Raw genomic sequence first — 25,851 nt, 5'->3', positions numbered from 1 at the left:
TTCTTTGTTATATTTATTTTGTAATTCTATGTTTGTTATATTTATTTTGTAATTCTTTGTTTGTTATATTTCAATGTATTTCACGGGGGCCTCAGGGAAGTTTAGTTTTACAGCTAACTGCATAACCCTCTTTAATAAAATAATTATTATTATTATTAAAAACAAATGGAAATTTTTACTTTTGCTTCGTATAAAAACTTCACACAATTTGTATTGCATATTTACATTTGTAATTAACTAAATATTCACATTTATGAATATGGATAAGTATACCACATCTTCTTATATCTATAAGTGTTGTGTATTTACTATAAATTCATTCATGCAGCAATTACCACCTATTATCAAGAAAACAAAACAAGTGGTATTCATCAACTAACACACTTATAATTGGAGTGACAAATTTATTTGAAAATTTTGTGTTTTCTAAGTGGCAAGGCTGATAAGCTAATTTTCAATCCATCATTTGATGTGATTTTGTAGGACTGTATTAATGAGGAATGAAATTTTGGAAATAGTTTTTTTAATTTTTTTGGTAAATTTTTTGAAGAACTTCGTGGTAGGTTTGATTGTTATTCTGTATAAATTAATATTCAGAATGCTATATATATATTTTTTTTGATGAAGCGAACCCCTTGAAAAACTAACATTATATTGTCCATTAATAAATAAACTATTAAATTCATGGTGTACTTGTATATGCTGAATCTGTCCAAATCGGGGTCCAAAAGTAACCTGTTTGATTTCAACAAAAATTGTATATATGGGGTTCTTGGATATGCTGAATCTAACCTCGTATTGAGATTTTGGATTTCTAGCACTGTTATTTAATTGGTCCACATTGAGGTCCAAAGGGTCCAAAATTAAGCCTTTGTTTGATTTCATCAACAATTAAATTCTTGGGCTCTTTGATATGCTGATTCCAACCGTGTATTTAGATTTTGGATATTTAACCATAATTGAAAGAGAGAGAAAATTATCAAACCACCAAAAAGTTTTTTCTGAGGTATTTATGAGCATAGGTGCTTACTGGTAGATTTTCATTTCCCGTGTAGGCTCCTGGAAAACAAAAATAGCCGTTTATACAATGAATCATAGAAATTGACAAATATGTGAGGTACTATCGTTAAGCTGAACAGTTGAATATGGTATGACTACCTATAAGACAACTCTCTTTCAGAGATCAAATGACGTAGAAGTTGGCAACTATAGGTTACCTTGCAGCCTTCTATAACGAGCCAAACCCATACTCCATAGCAAGCTGTAAAAGGCAAAAAGGAAAATAAGAGAAATTACAAATGTAAAACAATTCAAATGAGAAAACTAACTAGTTATGTACAAAACAATAAATGAAAAACGAATATGATATACAGCCACAAACGACAACCATTAAATTACAGGCTCCTGACTTGGGACAGGAACAAATACACTATGTGCCGTGGTTAATCATGTTTGGGGGCGGCCAACCTGTCTTTCTGAGTGTGTAATGCTGTAGACATCAGGACATAGGCGCTTCTTATGCCCCCGCCGTAGTGGAGGGGGCATTAAGTTTTACCCTTGTCCGTCTGTACATCCGTACGTCCCGAAATTGGTTTCCGTTCTCTTACTAAAGTTTGCCTCAACCAAATATTATGAAACTTATACACAATGCTTATTACCACAAAACACAGATCAAGTTTGAATTTGGCTGGCATCACTATTGCCTTTTTAGAGTGCCCCTTAACAAATGCAAAATATGCTGAAATTTTCGTTTCTGTTCCCTTACTTAAGTTTTCCTCAACCAAATGTTATGAAACTTATACACAATGCTTATTACCACAAAACTCAGATCAAGTACGAATTTGGATAGCGTTACTTGTACTGTTCTTGAGTTATGTCCCTTATATGCACATTCCCTATTATGATTATATCATTTATGTGCAAAATTAGTATATTTCTTTATTATTTCTTTTTAATTTTCAATATTATACACGTGGTTCCTTCTAATTGGTGTGCCCTCACTAAATGCAAAGGAATAAAAAAAAAATTGAACAAATATGATAACATTTTTTTTAAGTCCTCACTGTGGCCAGGCCAAATCAGTTCCTCGTTATATTCTGTATAATTTAAATTTTGTTAATAGCAGCCAGTACTACATTGGCCTAATAACACGATCAGGTGTCAGAAAATATACACATTCATTTTGTACATGTACATTAATACTAGGATCATGTAGATTAGTACCTAACTAATGTGATTTTTTTTCGATAACACACATGGTATGTGTAGATCCATTTGTGTAATAACCAGCTGTCTTTTTCTAATCAACTGTATATTCAGGCAATGGGTGAAATATTCATTAAAAAATGGAAAAGACATCAATTTGTTAACAGAGAAACCACAACAGGAAAAGCATGTCCATTCACTAATAATGGAAATTTTTCCAGCACTTTTTACAAATGTTTTATAAAGGAAATGTTATTTATTTAATTCCACAGTCATCAATTACGCAGCAAAACTGGTTGGACTTGTCATTAGTCTTGCAGATGCAGAATAGTTCTAGATCAAATTCTTTTTCAAGCTCCAACACTTATGCATAGCTAATAAATAAATCATCGGCCATGATCAAATATGACTGAAATATGTAAAACGGAAAACATCTGGTGTGTATCTTATAACAGTCAGTTGGGATCCTAGCCAAACCTCTACTTCACGCAAGTAAGTCTACTGTCGCGAATTGAGCCAGGATCACATGCTTATTTTTGTTTCGCCTGCGACGAAAGTCTCAGTATGCGAGAAATAGGTATTACTATCCGGCGGTGGCTGCGTAAACCATTTGTATAAAACCTTATATTTCAGAAGATAGACGACTCGGATGCATTATATCTTGTATGCAGATACCTTATGTTACGAAGTTTCCGTCTGTCATATTGCTATTGTCCTTGACCTCATTTTCCTGGTTCAGCGACTGTTTGAAAAAAAATTGATTTTTTTTGTCATGTGAATTTCTCACTTATTATGAGTAATAGGATTACTATATTTGGTTTATGGATTCCTTCCACCGTCTACATGTCCGTCAGACAGGGTTCACCCGACCTCGACCTCATTTCATATATCAGTGATCAAGGTTAAAGTTACGTGATTAGGTCCGTTTCTCAAATACTATATGCAGTAGGTCAACTATATGTAGTGTATGGAATGACTGTAATGGGTACATGTCAGTCTTGCAGGTTTCATTTGACCTTTACCTAATTTTCATGGTTCATTGGTCAATGTTAAGTTTTTGTGTTTTGGTCTGTTTTTCAAGTACTATAAGCAATAGGTCAACTATATTTGGTGTATGGAATGATTGTAAGGTGTACATGTCTGTCTGGCAAGTATTATCTGACCTTGACCTCATTTTCATGGTTCATTGGTCAATGTTAAGTTTTTGTGTTTTGGTCTGTTTTTCAAGTACTATAAACAATAGGTCAACTATATTTGGTTAAGGAATGATTGTAAGGTGTACATATCTGTCTGGCAGGTATCATCTGACCTTGACCTCATTTTCATGGTTCATTGGTCAATGTTATTTTTTGTGTTTTGGTCTGTTTTTCAAGTACCTTAAGCAGTAGGTCAACTATATTTGGTGTATGGAATGATTGTTAGGTGTACATGTCTGTCTGGCAGGTATGATCTGACCTTGACCTCATTTTCATGGTTCATTGGTCAATGTTATGTTTTTTTTGTTTTGGTCTGTTTTTCAAATATCATAAGCAATAGGTGAACTATATTTTGTGTATAAGAAAATTGTAAGGTGTATATGTCTGTCTGACAGGATTTATCTGACCTCAATTTCTGTGTTGCTTTTAGTAAAACCTTTATCGTTTAAGACTTTCAACATAAAATCAATGGTCAGTAAAACAGGCGAGACATTTCAGCGTGTGCACTCTTGTGTAAAATATTGGTCGGTTTATAACACTTTGGGTGTTTTTATTCCTACTCAGATGTCTAATTAGGACACAGTTTCCCTCTGCGACCGAATCAATCTAAACTAATTTACAACCACTTACAGAAAAGGCCATAACATTTTAAGTGTTATTATCGTCTTTCCTGCACTCTCCTTCTAATGTAACCTCCTTGGTCTGAACTAATTTGATAAGTTTTACAGAACAGTTCTTCAATTTAATAACCACCACCAACCCCTTCCTAGCCTTTTATAATGTTGCATGGCAAGGGAACGCATAGTCTCAACCCCCAGTATGCATATTGTTGAGCATACAGGTTCATCCTCACGTGAAGATTGTAAGCTGAATTACTTAGGTAGGAATTCTTTTGTTTGTGAGTGTTTCTCTGAGGCCACAGGGCCATGTGAGCTATTGCCATCACTTGGCATCTGTTGTCATCGTCTGTCGTGGTTAATTTCAAACTTCTTTTCCTCTTATCCTGGTCAGTCAACAAACTTTTCTACCATGGCTAAAAATAGAACATAGGGGTAAAATGTAGTTTTTGACTTTTATCTCAAATCTTAAATACTAAGAGAAAAACTGACATGGGATGAAAATGATCAGCTGGTCAAGATCTATAAGTGAAGAAATTTTCAGACGAATTGGACAGCACAATTTCGATTTATTGTCCCTGAAATAATATTTTTTATGAAGATTTTTGAAAAAGGTCATTTATTCAGAATATCATAAAAGAATTATACAACTGACAGTTATGGACAATTATGTCATAAAAAAAACCGAATAAATGACAACAATTGCAAGGGTGAGGAATAAATACCGCCACAATCCCCAAGTCCCTGAGTTGGGGAGACCGCCACCCGAGACATCCTTGGAGACTATTTTTATGACAAAATGAAAAATTCAGAAAAATTACATATTATTCAGAATCAAAAATATGATAACATTTAAAAATTAAAAACCAATTGTTCAGAGAACAATTGAAGGTCTTTCTACATCAATTTTCTAAATAATTGATAAGAAGCTACTTCTGGTTTACTCAAAGCTACTATTGGCGTCCAATCATAGGTTTCTTCATACTGATTCAATAAACATATGGTTTCTATATACTTTTGCCTGAAATAAGGGAGATAATTGCCAACTTCCGGTTTAGAAAATGTCACCCCCGGTCTCATATGATAGCTTTATTCACACTGATTCCGAAAGTATATAGTTTGTATATACTTATGCCTTTATTAAGGGACATACTATGCTACTTCCGGTTTATAGAATGTCACTTCCGGTCTCAAATAATAGGTTAATGTATGACCATTCAAAAAATATAAGGTTTCTTTGTACTTTTACATGAAATAAGTGCAAAAATTACTACTTCCGGTTCACTCACGGTCACTTTCGGTTGACGTTTTTCAAGGTCATATGTCACCCAACATTTTGCAAAAGATCTTATGGCTTTATCATGTACCAATCTGAAGAAAAAATCAATTTACCTTAAAATAAAACATTTCAGGGGCAATAACTCCAATAAGATGTCACTGGATTGTCTCAGACTAAATGTATCATATCTTCATCACAATAGAACAATCATTTTGCACTAGTTCTTTTATATATAACGTTAAAAATATCAGAGAAAATGCAAAACAAGCCAAAGACAAAATTCAGAACAAGACCTTGACCTTTGACCTTGACCTGATTTTCTAAGTTAGGATCCAAGACCTCAAATAAAAAGACTATAGGTTTACACGGCTTAGGGTCTATGAGTTACAAAAACTTTACCACAAATTTATATGATAAAGGTAGATAACTCCTATAAAATTTCACCGGATCGCTTCGATCAAAATCAGCCAAAAATTCCTTAGGATGTAACGAACAAATATGAAAAAGAATTTTGTCGTTATCTTTTTTGGTTACGGAGGAGATACACTAACAAGAAAAACAGTGTTTGGGGAGATAACTCTTACAATAACAAGCCTTCGCCTTAACAAGATGAGTTTTTAAAAGCGCAATAACTGTTCGATACAATATCCAAAATATCTAAGCGACATCTTGCGAAACAACTTTATACCGCTAGAAAAGGGTTTGGAGGAAGAAGAAAAAAAAAATAATAATAATCAGAACAAATACAATAGGTCTTTCCACAGAAAAGTGGAAAGACCTAATTAGGCAGAGCAAGCCCTGTTGACCTCTACCTTAACTGTTAGGCATGTAGACATGCCAATGTAAAGCAAACCCTTTTGACCTTACATTCCCATGTCATACTGTTTGAATTTAAATCTTTAAACTTGATGTTGGTTCAACCTATTACCAATATTGAAGTAACTTATATGTGTAAGGTACACAGAGTGTAACAATTTAATCAAAGACAAAATATACATATTTATAGATAAAAGTTGAGCAAAAACATATAAAATGCAATACAACAATATGTACATGCAATTTTGCAAACAATGTTAAAAAATGGATGGAGCAAGCCCTGTTGACCTCTATCCATATGGACATAAATGTCTACTCCAAATAAATGCAATGATGCAATTAAAAGACAAAGGAAACATATACTTTATTTGGCAGAGCAAGCCCTGTTGACCTCTGCCAAATCATACTTAAAAATTATTCATTCTAATGTAATTTTGCAATGCATTTGATTTCCATCTGCCCATTTGTTGTATAACAGATAAAGATGTGCCTTTGGCTTCTTCGCTTGTTGCAGCACCTATTCTGAAACTATGACCTTTGTAAAGCTCTGGGCTTAAACCTATGAAAAATAATAGGGACTTCAAAGAGGAATTAAAGTAAGTGTATGATACTGGTGTACAACACAGGAATTGAAAAAGGGGACCCGACTTATGTTTTGCCACCTCTATATAATTCATCATAGTTTTTACAGGGCAAAACATATTACCAAAATTCCGAGTAATTAAAATAGTCTTGGGACGCAAGTCGCTATGTTTATAGAATGTTATTATGACAGTCATGTTTATTGGGACCTGATTTTTATATCCCATAGTAATGTCTGAAAACTGTAAAACTTTGTAATTTTCATTTTTGTTTTTAACAGCAATTTCTCCTATCCTGAGGAAACAATGGAATGCCATGGACATCATAGCCTTTAATAAAAACTGATTGAACTGACCCTGTATAATCTGGGAACAGGCTAACAATAATTTTGATAATATCTCTTTTGTAATGGGCAATCTATTGTCACAGGAACTCTCTCAAATTTTGTGCACCCTTGATAATCTTTTTTATTAAAAAGGAATTTGTAGGATCAGGCAAAACATTTTAACTTGTGAACATAACTTATAGCAGAAACATAAGATGCTATTGTAGATGGTTTATAATTTTGCAAGAAGAGAAAACTAATAAAATGAGATACCATCATGTGTGTAGATGGATATGCCTGTGATAAAGGAAAATGTTCCTTACAAAGTTGTTCGTATGCTTTTAACATCCTATTATGAGATGCTCTTATTGCAGATGATAGTGAAGCTTGCAATAATTTTCTCGTCATAGATTCAGACTACATTTGTCTTACCCGCAATGTGCTTTGCTCTAAAATGAATTTTAAACTTTAGTGATGCCAAAACTAGTCTGCGGACCAATTTCATTAAAATTTTATCTCGTGATGAAGTTTTATTGATAATATCAGCAACAGCCTGATTATCAGTCAAAAACAATACATTATGATTTGACAATGAATGCCCCCATATTTCCACAGCAAGAACAATAGGAAACAACTCATTTATTGTAATGTGTAATTAAAGCATATTTTGAGGCCATTCTCCCGCAAACCATGTACTGCCAAAAACAGCAGCATATCCCCCATGTACTCCAGCTGCATCTGAATACAATTTCAATGATTCTGAAGACACCCATTTTTGAAACAAAAAACAAGACTTCCCATTGTAATTAGATATAAAATCAAACCATGCCCTCAAATCGGCTCTCGCTTCGCTTCTGAATTTAGTGTAATTCTATAGTGGGGACATGTATTGCCAATTGTTAGATCAAATAACCTTCTCAGAAATGCTCTTCCTGGAACTACAACACTACAGGCAAAATTCAATAAACCTAAAAGAGACTGCAATTCTCGAAGAATTACTTTCATTTTACCTTTAATATGCTAAGCAGACCCAAAATTTTGGCTATTTTATCCTTTGGTTATCGAGCTACCATAGCCCTTGAATTAATCTCAATGCCATAAATTGTTATGCATGTTGTAGGTAATTGAGTTTTCTCATCTTTTATAGGAACACCCACAGTTTCTGATAAAGTTAAAAATGTGTTAAGTGCTACAGAACACTTGTTTGTATTTGCTTCCCCTACAAAAAAGAATTCATCTAGCAAATGTGAAACACCTCTAATTTGAAATTTGCCACTGAAGAGCAGAGGAAAAATTTTCAAACAGTTGGCACGAAGACGACGCCCCCATGGGGAGGGCTGCATCATGATAAAATTTACCCTCCCATTTAAAGCCTAATAAATGATATTCTGAAAAATGCACAGGAATTAAACGGAACGCATCCTCAATATCGGCCTTACTCATTTCACAGTTGAAACCATGTTCTTGGACAAGTTCTATGACAGTTTCAATATTTTGATATGAGACTGAAGTGTATTCAGGTGGTGTCCAAAATTGACAGAGTCTCCTTTTGGAAAAGATAGGTCATGAATTAAGCGGAAAGACCCACTTTCTCTTTTAGGGACCAGACCCAAAGGAGAACAAATAAATTTTCAAAGGGTGGTTCATTAAAAGGTCCTCTTATACTGCTTATCATAATTTCCTTATTTAATTTGAGAGTGACCACCTCAGAATTTTCCCTTGCGCTGTTATGGTTGGAAGGAAATTTGTTATCTTTTTTATTAAGCAATGAATTTATTTTAAAGCCAAATGTAAAACCCAGAATTAATTTGAATTTCATTTCTCTGTCATAACCCTTGAGGAAAATGTTCAATTTATTTACTTTTATTGGTGTTGGTAGACTTGTGGGTTGTAAGCCATTCTTTACATGAGACTGTGGCATGTTTTTTACCACATTGCACACATGGGTGCTTATGTTTGCAGTTGTCGCTGGAACGGCCACCTGTTATACAGTAGGTCCAGCAGTAACCAGGTGGGAATTGACTGCTTTGTTGCTGAACACGCCGTTGAAAGGGAGGACCTCCACTTTGTTTATTAGATTTGTAATTTGATGCATGATTGGTATTTGCATGATTGAAATGATCATAAAAGGCTGTCCCCCAAAGATCATCATTTACAACTGCCCAATCAAATTTCATTACTCTGCGTACCTTTCTTAATGTTTCATCATATGATTTTGCCATGTTAAACCCAAATTATTTTGACATTGCCCTAACATTATATGCATATTTGATAAGGCTTAAAATATGTTCTGGATGGTTTACATAATATATATAGACATATAAATATAAAAGGCTGCAGTCCACTGATGGATTGTCAATAACTGCTTTAGTTTAGCGTAAGTAGAAATTTTAACTGCGCTCGATCTAAAAAGAACATCGTCGTCTTCATCTTCATTAAAATTTGTAGAAAGGGTGATAAAATGCACATAACTATCAGACAAAATGTCTTTTCTGATTTTTTTCGCTGACAGTAAAGCCCAAGCAAGAGCAAAGTATTTCTTAATTAGTAACTGGCTGTCCGCCCTATAACAGAATTGTCAATACCTAATGATTGGTCTTCTTGTGTTGTTGGACTATTGGTTTTGAAGTATCCTGCAACTGATAGGTCTGAACTCACTGGTGGTACCAATGAGCAGTGGACAGCGTTTGTGGATGAAGACGGCAATGTATTCTGTCTCTCTGTTTGATAATCAGTGCCTGAGACCACTTCCTGCATTGCACTAGAACGTATACCACACACACTTGACAATCTATCATCTGATATTCTGACTCCACTGCTGTCGGTTGAGTGTAAACCAGCTCCCCTCAACCGAGTGATCATTGCTGCAGCTATTTCATCCGCTGTTGGCTGTTGGCTGTGCTGTTGTACTTGCACTATTCATCACAGGAGCAGTTGTTGTACTTAGCCCATTGTTTCGGACTCGTTTTCGCCCTCTTTGATTAGTAGTTTCAGTCAGTACCTCGGGTTCTATGACAAGGTCCCTTTCTGTGAGATCGGAAGGAGCAGCTCTTCTTTTCGATCTAGCTCTTTGTTTAGGCATCTTTAAAGGAAACAAAAATAATTCTTGAATACCCGATAATGTGTGTTAACTTACAATATAAAATCAGAAAAATGTGCATGTATCACTTATTTAATACTATTTCATTGTATATTGTACATAGACAAAGTTTACACAACAAACAATGTGGCACACAATAATGCAATATTATATGATAACTACATTGTAACCATACATGATAATAACCATGTAAGTGTATGGTACATGTAAAACAGTATGTATATAAAACCAGTGTAATCTGATACATGAATACAAAAGTGCAATATGTATACAGAACCATAACCATAATGATGGTTAACCATATGTATGTATAATGATACAAAATATAACCATATAAAATCAGTGCAAATTGATACCATTTCACAAAATTGCACAAACATTTATGATAACCATAGCCATAAAGATGGCAAATAAAACCATGTGTAATAATGATACATTTGTGTGTCACAATAATTGGATAAATTAAACAACAGCAGTGGATTGTCTGCAAAAATTTGTATATACTGAATAAAGTATTCAATAACTGATGCATAGTTTTTCATGAATAATAAAACAAAGATACATGTACAGATAATAGCATACTTTAACTATAAAGCTTTTTAATTATAATAAGCAAACTATGTAAACGTATCGTTTGATATGTCGGTCTGATTTTATTTATTTTTAATTATTTCACATATGATGTGCACTACCGACAGCTGCACGAATACTTTTAGCGTAGATGTGCATACCTTCGTCAGTTAAATGAACTTTATCTGACAACAAAGCTTTCGAGTTTTTCCACAGACCCCGATGTTTCCAAAAAGTTATATTTGTACGTGATTTCAGAGTTGAAGACAATACCTGATTCACTTTGTTTACTTTGTTGTTATAATCGGGACCCGACCTTTCGGAATACTTCGGCAGTAATTGCCCAACGATCACGTGACTAACACCATACACTGTAATTATGTAATCACAGAATGACGCGCGATATCTCGAGCCAATTTCTCAGGTTTCCCCTCGCTTGTCAAGTCATTGCCGCCAATTTGAATAAATACAGAATCTGGTTTAAAAGTGTGAAAAACGTGCATATATTCTGCTTTCTGAATGCTTTTATGACCCGGACGCAATGTACTTCCACCCAAACCTGCAAATTCAACCTGAATTTCGTTACCATCGAACCCTAAATTATATCGCCCCTCTGCACGATTCTCATACAAAAAGGATTCTAATCTATTTACAAATGAATGACCAAAAATCAAAACTCGATGAACCATAATATACAAATTTAAGAATTTACACAATATCAAACGAATATTTTTAAACTAAATAATATTTTAGATGGCTTTTACCTTCTGATCAAGTTCTGTAATCGTAACTACGTCTTTTCTGTACAAAATCGTTAGTTATCTTCTGTCTAAGACTGAATAATGACTCTCTTCAGGAACAAAATTTTCTTCTGACAAAATTGAAAATTTTTACTTTTCCGGCAAAACAAAAATAGCGTCTAGTAGCATTCAGTGCAATTGCGAGAATGCGGGCGCAACTAGACGCTTGTGAAGAGTTAGCATGCACTTTATCCTCATTGGTCAATTAAAATATTTGCAGCCAATGATGATTAATATTTGACCCTGATCATGCCATGACCATGCTGACCTTGACTGCCCGTAATCAAAAAGCATAATTCCTAGACAAAGCCCATGGAGATTTTCGGTTTCTTATTACAACATTGATAAGAAACAAAACCTATACAAGTTGAAACAGTATCCTATGTAGCTAATTAGTGTATAAAAATTTCCTGCCAAAAATGTTTTTATTACTATAAAACTGATTTGTTTATGAAATTTCTCAATTTTTGGTTGTTACTTGAAAATAATTAACGATAAAGAGAAATTTTAAACAGCAAAAATGTTCAGCAAAGTAAGATCTACCAAAAAGTCTAAGAACAGAATTTGTCAATTGATCTTAAAAGGAGTTATTGCCCTTAAAAGACTTTTTTTTTTTAATTTTAAAGTTTTTTCAGAAACTATGATAGATAGATACTCCAAACAGCAAAGATGTTCACCTACAAAGATGTCAACATGACTGAAATTGTCTATTGATCCCTTATATGAGTTATTGTCCTTGAAAGAGATTCTTCTACAGCAAATGTGTACAGCAAAGTGAGAACTACAAATAAGTCAACATGACCGAAATTGTCAATGTTTCCTTAAAGGAGTTATTGCCCTTGAAAGAAGTTTTAAAAAACTTTTTGACTTAGTTTTTATCAATCTACATAACACTTTTACACTGACAGCAGAAGAAATTGCAGGCAAGACACAGGGTTCTGTGGAACCTTTTACAAATGTTTATGTACTTTTCATTTTAATATTGGCCAAGAACACAGTTACTTCATAGTGCATTTCTTTTAGACAAAAAAACGCAAATTAAAAAAATCTCACTTGCTCTATCTAAAAACTTTTTTTACAGGGCAGTGTACTACTATTGGGACTAATTGTATCAAAATTATAGAAAAGTCTATCGGCTCTAACTCAAAATGTGGACAATTTTATGTTAAGGGGGTCTATAATTCAGTCTGACAGCTCCACATACTAATTTTTGACCTTTTCAAACTGGACCAAATCACTACTAGTACTTAACCTAAAAATTCATGCCCCAAATTTTTTTCACATGTAATTTCACCCTCCTACTTACTATTTTATGCATAAAGTATAAAGAAATAAATTTGGAAGTTGTATGAAAAAAATTTACAAGTTAAACACTGTCCACACTAAGAACACTATTTGTAGACAACTGAAATCAAAGGACAATAACTGTGTCCCCAGAACTATTGACACAAATCTGTTTTTCAACAAAAAAATTTATAAAAGTCTAAATTTTTATCATGGGTAAATTAGAACGATATCAGGAGGAAAGATGTCAAGGAAAATATGATGAAGTAGAGCAAACAATGGTGGTTGCATGTTTTATGCCCCCGCCGCGGCTGAGGAGGCATTTAGTGTTACCCTTGTATGTACGTCTCAAAATTTTTAAGTTTCCGTTCTTTAAGTTTAGTACTTATTACCACAAAACACAGATCAAGTTTGAATTTGAGTAATGCCCTTAATAAATGGAAAAATTGCTGAATTTTTCGTTTCCGTTCTCTAACGTTAGTTTGCCTTAAATCAACTGTTTCGAAACTTATACACAATGCTTATTACCATAAAATACAAGTTCGAATTTGGGTGGCGTCACTTTTACAGTTCTCTAGTTGTGTGCCATCATAACGTTTTATGCAAGCGGGGGCATCATCTGTGTCCCATGGACACATTCTCCATTTATTTGTTTTTAAAATAAGACAAAAGATTTCTTTTTAAGAAAAGAAAAGACTATTCATAATTTATAATTCCAGTACACCAGATTTTAGAGGACCATTCACAGATGGCAGCCACACCTCAAGCAATGTCAGACCTTCAGGCACTTGCATCAGCTTTGCTTGAAACTGTCAATGATAAAAACTTAGCTTTGTCTCATCAGAGAAAAACAAACAAGTAAGTAAATAATTAAGTATGACAACTGTGTGTGAGACTGTGATTATTACATACAAAGGATAACAAACCTATTAGACAGTACAACAGACCACATTTCACATGAACAAGCAACTCCTCCAAAAAATTGACATACAAACAAAGTCAGAAGCTGGTAATACAATGGTTGTCTTTTGTTGCTGTATATCATATTTGTCCTCCGTGCAACGCGTTGTGGGGGACATAGAAATACCGGGCGTCCCTTAGTCCCTCTGTCCAGTCTTGTTAGCACTCTTACGTGTACAGTTCTCGCCAGATTTTTATAAATCATAAATCATTTATATCATAGGTTTAAATCAGCAATGTCTTGGACAAGATCGAAAATCAGTGCTGATCAATTATTTTTAAAAGAGTTATGCCCATTTGAAACATTAATTATATGGAAAATTGCATCGTTAATGCTCTCATTTGTACAGTCCTTACCAGATTTTTATGAAACTTATATCATAGGTTTATATTAGCAATATCTTGATATCTTATCATGCAATTGATAAACAAGATGACAGTAGATAATTAATTTCGGATTAGTGTATTATATTATTATTGAACATTGTACTTAATTGTAAAAAAAACAGTAGATAATCAATTTCGGATTAGTGTGTCATATTACTATTGAACATTGTATTTAATTGTACTATTACTAATATGAAATATAAGAAAATACTACTTATCTATATGAAACCCTGTTCTTATAGATATTAACAATATCAAGGTACCTTACAGTTAAAGCTGTAGCGGCAAGGTCATTGTTAACAGCTTTAGTGCAATAAATCTATATTCAAGTGTTAAAAAAAAAAAGAAGCATTATCTTAGACGAGTTCGAAAATCAGTGCCGATCAATTATTTTTAAAAGAGTTATGCCCCTTGGAAACATTAATTATATGGAAAATCATTGTTAGCACTCTCATATGTACAATCCTGTCAGAATTTTATGAAACTTAAATCATAGGTTTATATCAGCAATGTTCGGACAACTTTGAAAATCAGTGCCGATCAATAATTTTTGAAAGAGTTATGCCCTTGGAAATATTAAATATATGGAAAATTGCCTTATGAGCGCTCTAATGTGTTCAATTCTTGCCAGAATTTTATGAAACTTGTATCATAGGTTTATATCAGCAATTTCTTTGACACTTTCGAAAATAAGTTCTGATCAAATATTTTTAATGAGTTATGCCCCTTGGAAATGTTAATTATAATGGAAATCATTTTGCATTTGCTCTGAAGCCTTCATTTCTATAAGATATTAATAAAAAGTTTTAAAGAACAAAAAAAAGTGCGTACCCTTCCAATGGATTTAATGTAAAGACGTCATAAACATTCTGTGAAAAACATGACCTGTGGAATGCCAAAATATTATTAAGTATTGACAAGATGTAGGACTGTAAGTGATCCTAACTGGATAGGAATACATATTTAGTTATCTTTCAATTTATCAATACCAAAATCAGTCTTAGTACCGAGTTGGTATCAAGTTGTATATTACTTGTACACATCAAAATACCTACTACTTGGTGGTATATTTTATCTCCAATACAAAGTTAATTATTGTCAAGCAAATAATTAATGGATCTAACAATTTTGTTGCATGTCCAATTAGTATAATTTTTATACACCCATAAAAGACGGGACATATTTTGGTCTGTCTGTCCGTCCGTCAACACTTCGTACGATAACTCAAATTAGCTTTAACTAATTCTCATATAACTGTAACACAATATTATTTTTTTTTTTATTTTGGAGATATGTCATTCCGAGTTACGGAACTTTGACCCTTAGATTTAAGGCAATTTTTCATAAATTGCACACTAACTCCGGTATTCCTAAATTGATTTCCTCTCCAACTTGACATTATTGTAGGAATTGAGAATAGGAAGCTCCCTTGTGATTTTTTTTAATTATGCCCCCGCCGAAACAGAGGGGGCATTAAGTTTTACCCTTGTCCGTCCGTACGTCCCAAAATTGGTTTCCGTTCTCTAACTTAAGTTAACCTCAACCAAATGTTATCAAACTTATACACAATGTTTATTACCACAAAACACAGATCAAGTTTGAATTTTGGTGGCGTCACTTTAACCTTCTAGAGTTATGCTCCTTTATAAATGGAAAAATTGCAAAATTTTTCATTTCCGTTCTCTAACTTAAGTTTGCCTCATCCAAATGTTATGAAACTTATACACAATGCTTATTACCACAATACACAGATCAAGTTTGAATTTTTGGGGCGTCACTTTTACTGTTCTAGAGTTATGCCCCTGTACAAATGGAAAAATTGCAAAATTTTTCATTTTTTTCCCAAAAATATCAATGTCATTATTCAAGTAATTTTTAAAATTGGAGTTATCTTCCTTTGTCCATGATTATAGTTAAATCAACTACAATCAATGCTTTATACAATGCAATGTTTAATTTTGACTTTGACTGATAAAACACAGATCAAGGTGAATTTGGGTAGTGTCACTTTAACCATTATTGAGTTATGCCCCTTTATAAATGGAAAAATTGCAAAATTGTTAGTTTCCATTCTGTTACTTAAGTTTGCCCCAACCAAACATTATGAAACCTATACACAATACTCATTACCACAAAACAAAGATCAAGTACAAATATTGTTTCCGTTCTCTAACTTTAGTTTGCCTCAACCAAATGTTATGAAACTTATACACAATGCTTATTACTACATAATACAAATTAAGTACGAAATTCGGTGGCGTCACTTTTACCTTTCTTGAGTTTTGTCCCTTTATAGACATAAAAATTGTTGATTTTTTCGTTTCCGTTCTCTAACTTTAGTTTGTCTCAACCAAATGTTATAAAACTTATACACAACCGTTCTAGAGTTATGCGAGTTTACAAATAGAAAAATTGCTGAATTTTTCGTTGCTGTTCTCTACTGAAGTTAGCCTCAACCAAATGTTATGAGACTTACACACAATGCTTATTACCACAAAACTCAGATCAAGTTCAAATTTGGGTAGCGTCACTTTTCCCGTTCTTCAGTTATGTCCCTTTATAACTATATGATATGCAAATGGGGGCATCATCTGTGTTCACATGTGAACACAATCCACATTTATTTTCTGGTATTTAATATCAATCCAGAGTTACGGAACTGTTACATTTCAGGCAATTTATCACCAAGAGCGGACTAACTCCAGTATTCCTGTATTGATTTCCTCCAAACTTTACTTTATTATGGGGATTGATGAAAGGAAGCTTCCTTTTGATTTTTTTAATTTTCCAGTTGCTCCAGAGTTATGGGACTTAATTGTCAGATTTTAGTAAATTTTTCACATATTGTACCATAACTTGAGTTTGCTTTAATTGATTCAGTGGAAACTTTACGTAATTGTTTGAATTGGTGAATATATGAATAAATGCCTTTGAAATTCATGCAACAATTTCAATATGCACAAAAAGGGCATATCATGCAATTGCAACACATTTTTCAAAAGACCATTGTAAACAAATGTCTGTTTGATAAAATTGTGTGGTAGTGAAATGAGTAAAACAATCATAACTGCTTATCACAGACAAGCTGACCTACAAAAGAGTGTATCTTTTCAAAGACTTCTAAAGAGTATATTTTACACTCTAGATGAAATTACTTTCCATATGAACATAAACTTTGACATAATATTTTATTCTTGTTTCAAAATTCAAATAGGGAACACATAATACATTATTGTAGTAATTAAACCATTTTGTAAGACGTTTTGGCCACTGGCCTTCTTCAGTTTCTTTATTATCCTTCTTAAACCTTAGAGTGCCACAACTTTTTTTGTTAAAATACTGTTGAGTGCCATGGGATAGGCCCTAGATTTGAAATTTGAATGGAAAACGGAAGAAGCGTAACAATGCACAACGTCATCTAATTGTTTCCATCCGGAAACAATTCTGTTTAGACGGTCGGCGTATGTCAGTTAGATTTCTTTAGGTAATAGGACGGTAGATGAAAAGGCAATCTAAAGGATTTTAATGAAATCTTGCAGGCAAAGTAATCCTTTAGAACCGCAAATAAATATTCACAAAGTATGCAAATAAATTTAAGACTTTCGGAAATAAAGGAATCTGACTATTCTATAAAACGAAGAACAAATATATATATATATAAGGATCCACATAATTACCGCAAACACCATTGAATCATTTGATTTTAAGTTGAATTCTCTTAAAAACGTGTACTGCGAATTTTCTTTTTAAAATTATATTTCATTGTCACTAAAATTTCCATTTTATTGATATAAAATTTACAGGGGGCTTAAAAATTCATTTTTTGTTGTACACATTCTCAAAAGTATATGTTTTCTCTAAAAACATGATTTTGCTATAGCGTTTTCAGTTTCTCCTTGAACTTATAAGTTTTGGGTGTCCTTTTGATATCTTCCGCATCTTTTTTTAAATCAAAGTTGCTGAACTTTTTTAGCGATGTTTACATAAATTCTATACTTTCCTACCGCAGATTTCCGGATAGTCAATTTGCTATACATATCGGAAAGTAAACAGCTACATATATCATTTTTCGATACTGATCTTGTGCATCTTATCTACACGTTATCTTGATGAAAAAATATTGCCGCTGGACACTAAGTAGCCGATAATCAAGTAGTTAATCCATAATTTCACAAACGTGTGTACTTTGTAAAGACTTTTATTCACTTTCATTTATTGTTTAAATTTTCCGTTCTTTTGTCCTTTTTTTTGTTTTTTGTTTAATTAGATTTTTTGTTTATTTTTAAACGCTGGATGCCAAGATTGAGTTAGTTTGGCCACTTCTATAATGTCTATGTATATGATAATTTTTTCACGTATGAGCGAAATCCATTGTACTCGCAGTCGTCATCATTAGCTCACCTGGCCTAAAAGGCCGAGTGAGCTTTTCACATCACTTGGCGTCCGTCGTCCGTCGTCGTCGTTAACTTTTACAAAAATCTTCTCTGAAACTACTGGCCCAAATTTAACCAAACTTGGCCACAATCTTTTGGGGTATTTAATTTAAAAAATGTGCCCGCCAACAAAGATGTCCGCCATGGCTAAAAATGGAACATAGGGGTAAAATGTAGATTTTGGCTTATATCTCTGAAACCAAATCATTTAGAGCAAATCTGATATTGGGTAAAATTGTTCATCAGGTCAAGATCTATCTGCCCTGAAATTTTCAGACAAATCAGATATCCCGTTGTTTGGTTGCTGCCCCTGAACTGGTAATTTTAAGAAAATTTAACCAAACTTGGCCACAATCATGATAAGGGTATCTAGTTTAAAAAATGTGTCCGATGACCCCGCCTACCAACCAACATGGCTGCCATGGCTAAAAATAGAACATAGGGGTAAAATGCAAGTTTTGTCTATTATTTTTTTAACCTTTATAAATAGAGAAAATCATAAAGGAGCAAACCTGTTCAGAATAATGAGCTCTACCAATTGTCCATATATGTCAAAACTGTTAGACAAGTTCTTATAGGAGTTATTGCCTATAAATGACAAATTTTACCATTTTTTTTTTTCATTTTTGCCTATTATCATGAAAACTATGATATTTAGAGAGAAACATGTTTTCCATTATGCCTTATATGATTTAAATTATAATAGATAAATAAACACTTTAAATCACAAAAATGATCAGCAAGGCAAGATCTATTAAAAATTCAAATTTTGCCGATATAGTTAGTAGACTGTCACTCTTCATAGGAGTGATTGCCCTTAAATGAGGATTTTTTCTACCCTCTTTTGTGTTTTGAGCAAAAACTAAAGATAGAGAGAAACTAAGCAGACTAAAAGATCAGTAATACAAGATCAACAAAATAGAGATTTTTGTCATGAAGTCTTTTCTCGTCTACAATGTTGGAGAGTGTCCTTTGTTTGATATGCACAAAGATCAAGGTGAGAGACACAGGCTCTTTAGAGCCTCTAGTTTTTGTTTAGCCCTCGTGGTTGTCACACGTTTATTCTTTAGTGTTTTGCAAAAATATTCATCATCTACAATCTTTTGCTAAATCTTTCAAATAATAACACATTTATTTTAAAAAATTATATATATATATTTTGAACGCTGGTACAATGTATGCCTTTATTTCAACAAACTAGGAGTTGGAAAAAAGTATTGTTTGCAGTGTATTTGTCTATTTCATCATAACTTGTCTTCTTTTGTTTTTTGTTTTCTTTTATCCTGATTTTATCATGTATAATTTATATATTTTTTTTACAATTCAGTTTGGTTTATATAGCAAATTTCCTGACAAAAATAATATATGTGTTTATATCATCGGAAGAGGAAAACGCTTCTCATAATACATGTAAATATAACCAAATAAGCAAATAAACCTATGCCAATTATGTTTCTATTGGGAGCAAGTTGGTTAAATTCCAGCCAGAATCATGTTTTTTTAGAATATGTAGTTTTATGGGAAATATATGACAAAAAACTGTAGGTGACGAATATTCATTGCATAACAGCTTTTGCTTCAATTAATCTTTGTGCTACTTTGTCTGTAAATATGTTTGAGAGTTTTATATAACATATTCATTCAGTAAAGTTGCAGTGAAAACAGAAACTCGAAGAAATTTATCGAATTCAAATTGCGTCATTGCACACACATTTTCAATACTGACTAGTAGTTGATACGGGTAATGTTTATTTTAGTATTCCTCAACAAAATATAATCACATCAACATTTTTTTAATCATCTGAACATAAAGAATTTCATATACATGTACCAAGCTAACAGGTGCTCTTGCTTGCCAAAAGTCAACGTAAAAAACATAGAAATTCTTTTAACATGTTTGTTTGTCGCACAAATACTTTTGACGCTCTAAAGAGAACAGTAAATAATAATAAAAAAAACTATTGGCGACGAGTTTATTTCTAGCATTCTTATTGGTCCCCTCTGGTTGATATTAAATTGTGGTTCTTTTTCATCTTCTGGTGGCAAAACCCCAAATCATGGAGTAGGAATAGAGTTGACACCGGACATCTTCCAGATCCCGCACTCTAGCTTAATGACGTATTGTTTTTAATAACGTGACGTCAAAATTCCATTGCCCTTTGGGCCTCACCTGTGGCACTCAAAGGAAGTGTTTTTAAATAGGCCGGATAGGCCTTATGACAGAGATGGTAGACATTTTATTTTCACAAGCATTAAGATGTTATACATTTAGTTCCTTGGTAATGTTATGACTTCATAATAATTTGACGTCACAATAACATGACGTCATAATATCTTTTTATGAATGAAAGTAAAAAAAGTATATGGAATTAGATAATTCAAAGTTATTGTTTTTTAATGTTGACCCCAAATGACCTAATTGTATTTAGTCTTTGCATCCACTGTGCTTCGATATATCTTCTATAATTGGCAGATTTTTTTTGTAAGTTTGTTCAAGAATTTGAACTGTCATGTCCTCTATTTTATTTAACTTCCCATGTACTATTATGTCTACAAAGTTCCTATCTCTTCAGTAAACTACAGGGGGTGGTTCTGGAAATATTTCTTTCATAAAGTTACATTTATGTAAACTATTAATTCTTTTTTTCACAATGTCACATGTGTATATCTGGTAGTTGCTAGGTCAGATTGGGTAATAACAAAAGGTACACATTCTGTTGTCTTTTTGATTTTTGTTTTTCTTTGTAACAGTTCTTTTCTATATAGGTTGTGTGCTCTTTTTAATTGGTTTTCAATAAATTTTCCATTGTAGCCTCTTTTTCGCAGTTGTAATTTAAGTTCTTGTCTGTGTCTTTGGTAGTCTTCTTCCCTTTTGCAAATTCTCTTTAATCGTAATGCTAAACCATATGGAATTGCTCTTTTTACATTTTTTTATGACATGATTTGCTGTGGACAAAGATATGTTTGTCACTTGGTTTGGTATAAAGATCTGTTTTTATTCTGCCATTTTTAATTTTAACAAGTTGAGTTCTTAGACAAACTATAAAATTATTATGACGTCATATCATTACCAAGGAACTAAATGTATAACATCTTAATGATTGTGAAAGTTCAATGTCTACCATGTAGTTAAGAAGGATAATAAAGAAACTGAAGAAGGCCAGTGGCTGAAACCATCTTTAAAAAATGGTTTAATTACTACAATATTTTATAACAAGCTTCTTTACAATTGCAAGAGTACATTAAACTTTTTCCGTGAGTTTGTTTTGAAGTTAAGATATGGTCAAACGAGTTTATATAAAGTTACTATCAAATGTATATACATACTTCAACCATTGAATAATTTATTTTTTATGTCAAAGTTCTGATCCCATATAATTAAACTGAACCCCCTCTTACTTCAACTTGAGATGATTGCAAACAAAATATGAATGGATCAGATTGTTGCCTTTTCTATAAACAAGCTTGATAATGAGATATTGTATTCTTTTTTCTATTGTTATTTTTCATTATTTCTTCTTTTTGTTTTTTTTTACTTTGCTGAATGACTTATGACATGAACTTTTGCAATACCTAAAGTATATACAGGATTCAGTACCACAAGTGACTGATTGCAATATATGTTTACTAGTTATGTATTAACAAATGAAAATGAAATCAATATTAGTGCATATAAAGAAAATATTCGGAGATCATACTACAATGTTAAATTCATAAACTTTAAGAATAAGAATATTTTAAGAACAGATAAGGTTTTCATGGATTGTAACTACCTTGAGCTCTGGTCTGGTAGCATGCTCACCTTTAATGAGCCGTCAAACCAAAGACTTGAAGAGATATATTTGCTGTTCTCCATTTAACACACAGCACTCAGGTAGGTTTGAAGTCAAAATTATGTGTCTGGTTATGATGGCATGTTTTCCTGCAGACTGTCTCCTTTTGAACTAGCATGTTAAAAAGTATTTCTGTCTAGTACAAATTAGGTTTCCTATTTATATCGCATTAACATGGCCTCATTCCAATTTGCATGTTATATACATATATATATGCCACTTGACATTAAACACTAATCTATCATCATCATCATCATCATCATCATGAAATGTATCTTAATTTCTGAGCTCTATAAATATCACCATAAAAATTAAGATGTGATATGCTGTTTGTAATAAGATTCCTACAGTACAGGTACAGCCAAACTTCCATAGAATGGCTACAAAGGGACAAAAGTGTCTTGCATTTAAATTGACTACTGATATATTATATCATCTATCACATTTTAAAAAGTAACTAAAGGTTGTTTTTTTTTCAGAATTTTAGGGAATAGAGTTTCAGAACTAGAAAAAAAGATCAAGACCTTAGAAGTTGCTGGATTATGGAATGTACCAAGTGTGTGTTACAACTTAATGAGTATTTACTGTTACAATTGACAAAATGTTACTAGTCCCCTACCGACGAAGTCGAAGGGGACTTTAGGTTTGCACTCTGTCTGTCTGTCTGTCTGTCTTCTGTCTGTCTGTCTGTCTGTTTGTCTGTCTGTCTGTCTGTCTGTCTGCCAATCCGTCAGTCCGGCAAATCAAGTTTTCTAACACTTTTTTTCTTCATGCTTGAAGATATTGATTTGATATTTGGTGTATTCTTTAATCATGACAAGTTACAGATCAAGTTGGAATTTTGTTCCGGTCTGATGATTTTGTGCAGAGTTATGGTCCTTCGACTTAGAAAATTCACTTAAATAATCAGTTTTCCACACTTTTTTTCTTCATGCTTGAAGATATTGATTTGATATTTGGTGTATTGTTTAATCATGTCAAGTTACAGATGAAGGTCAAATTTTGTTCCGGTCTGATGATTTTGTGCAGAGTTATGGTCCTTGGACTTAGAAAATTCACTCAAATAATCAGTTTCTGCACTGTTTTCGTCATGCTTGAAGTTATTGATTTGATAATTGGTATATAGTTTTATCATGCCAAGTTACAGATCAAGTTCGAATTTTGTACCGGTCTGATGATTTTGTGCAGAGTTATGGTCCTTGGACTTATAAAAATTCACTCAAATAATCAGTTTTCGCACTTTTTTTCGTCATGCTTGAAGATATTGCTTTGATAATTGGTATATAGTTTACACCATGACAAGTTATAGATCAGGATAGCATTTTGTTCCAGTACAATGAATTTTTAACTGGTAGGGGACTATGTATTGCCATGCAATACTCTCAGATGGTTGTTTTTCAGTAGTATTTTTGGGCAGATTGATGTCCGATAGGGGTACAGTGATTTCACTGGGTTACCTTCTCATGCAAATTAAAATTCTAACATGATGTTGGTATTTATGAATAGGTTGATTACGATTTTGATAATCTTGCCAACTACAATGCAGCAGCTGTTTTAGAGGTTTTAGAGAATAGCTTTTCATAGGACCTGTACAGGAAAACACATTAACAAAATTTTCTAAAATAATAGTAACTTTACTAACTTTATTGGATATGATTCATGGTGGCCAATTTGAAAATTCCAAAGTCAAACTGCACATCTGATCACATTTACATATGGTGGTTATCCGCAAGTTGAAGATTAAAACCCAATGAAATTGTATAGATGATTTACTTAAGAGTTGACAAAATATGCTACCATCGAGGAAAGCGAAAATGTGAAAAAAAAAATGCTTACGGTTACAGAAATTTGACAGTCATTTGTTTATGTTTACTTTGTATTTGAAAATTAATAATTTCAACCTCTAAAAACGAAAAGGCACTGGGTAAACAAATTATCATAATATAATGAGAACAAACTTTTTTCATGATGAATTTTATAATACTTTTTATCTGCTCTCAGAGTAATTATTTAGTTGCATTTCTTAATCATTTAAAAATATTTTCTATTTATAAATATAAAAAATAGCCATGGTTGCAACAAACTATTATAAATTTTTCTAGAAGATCATCAAATAACTTTTTCAAACCTCTTCCTGTATTTATGCAAGTTTCAGATTTGTAGTTCAGAAGTTTTATGGATCATTTCATTGAGTGCTCCTTAAAACAGGTGCAATATACAAATGAACAAGAATGGATTTAGGCACATTTTACATTTTTTATGTCATTAAAAGAGAGATAAATTGGTTTTATGCCAGTTTGGAATTTCATATACTTACATTTGATCTCTTTAATCATTACGATTGGCACTTTCTCTGCATGCACACTATTGATTATATAAATTCACAAGAAATCTTTCTGGGAAATAGTAATACATGCATAGCAAACAATGACAAAAGCAGGCTAAATGAGTTGTGTGTAAAATGCTGCTATGCGAATGAATTCCTGGTGTACCAACTTATATTTTTTTTTATTACTGTATACCTCATGAACATGTTAATTATCTGTATATGTATGCAGCTAGATAAACTAAGTTAAGGGAAAAATCGATTGATATGTAGCATTTATACATATTTAAGAAATACTTTTATTATTAAACATACTAAATCTAAGCATTAAATCCAAAATAAAAAGTAACATAACATTACATATCTTTCTACACTGGATGACTAAAAAAATAATACATTATTGGCTTTCTTGGGGCTACTCATTCACTTAAAAGAAAATTTAACTTTACAAATTTTTAAAACTGTCAAAATACGAGTCAAATGAAAATTCCTTAAACAATTAGTAAAAACTCTGTGATTACTTGTACAAAAAAGTTATACATACATGTAACTTACCTTACAATGATGGGAAGATCCATGCAGCTAACTTATACAGTACTTGCAACCTTAGGCGTTACTGTTTGACGTGAACTTGACTGATCGGTGAATGATCGGTGACGGATGTTTGACTGATCGATGACCGATGACCCATAGAATCCGTCAGATACGTCAAATAAGCTATGTGAGAGTTACTGTGACAACGGTCAGCGACCGATCTGTAAAGTAATGTTATGCACGTATCGGACATATACGTATAATTATAATTAAAATTCTAATGTAAAACGAACTACACAGTATATACATTCGATAAACGCGGACCTCTACGAAGACACCTTTACTCCATAATTTATAAACAACTTGGTCGCAATAACACATAAAAAAAATATATATAAATTACTTTCCCTGCATTATATGTATTACTTCATATTCTCTTATTTTTCTGCCAAATAAATTACATAAGTGCAGAATAATGTCAAGCTTAGAATTTTTCTGTACCACTAAAGAGCGATAAAATGTTATCATTTAAAATACGTACTCTATTTAGCAAGTATGCATTATAATGTCACTAGATGATGAAAATAAAAGTAGTATAACAGTA

The 25,851-nt window shown here is 32.7% G+C and overlaps 1 protein-coding gene across 1 annotated transcript in view; it reads left to right on the top strand.

The window, feature by feature from the left end:
- Positions 1-25,851, top strand: part of LOC127701234 (coiled-coil domain-containing protein 149-like) — a 312,275-nt gene that overhangs the window by 258,390 nt on the left and 28,034 nt on the right. Inside the window, exons 9-10 of the mRNA XM_052205059.1 lie at positions 13,494-13,632; positions 22,867-22,943. Of these exons, the coding sequence (XP_052061019.1) occupies positions 13,494-13,632; positions 22,867-22,943 (216 nt within the window). The remainder of the gene's footprint in view (positions 1-13,493; positions 13,633-22,866; positions 22,944-25,851) is intronic.

The sequence above is a fragment of the Mytilus californianus genome, unplaced genomic scaffold, assembly GCF_021869535.1.
Source record: "Mytilus californianus isolate M0D057914Y unplaced genomic scaffold, xbMytCali1.0.p SCAF_5, whole genome shotgun sequence".
Lineage (NCBI taxonomy): Eukaryota > Metazoa > Mollusca > Bivalvia > Mytilida > Mytilidae > Mytilus > Mytilus californianus.
The sequence above is the reverse complement of the archived record's forward strand: the minus strand, read 5'-3'. Positions and strand labels throughout refer to the sequence as shown.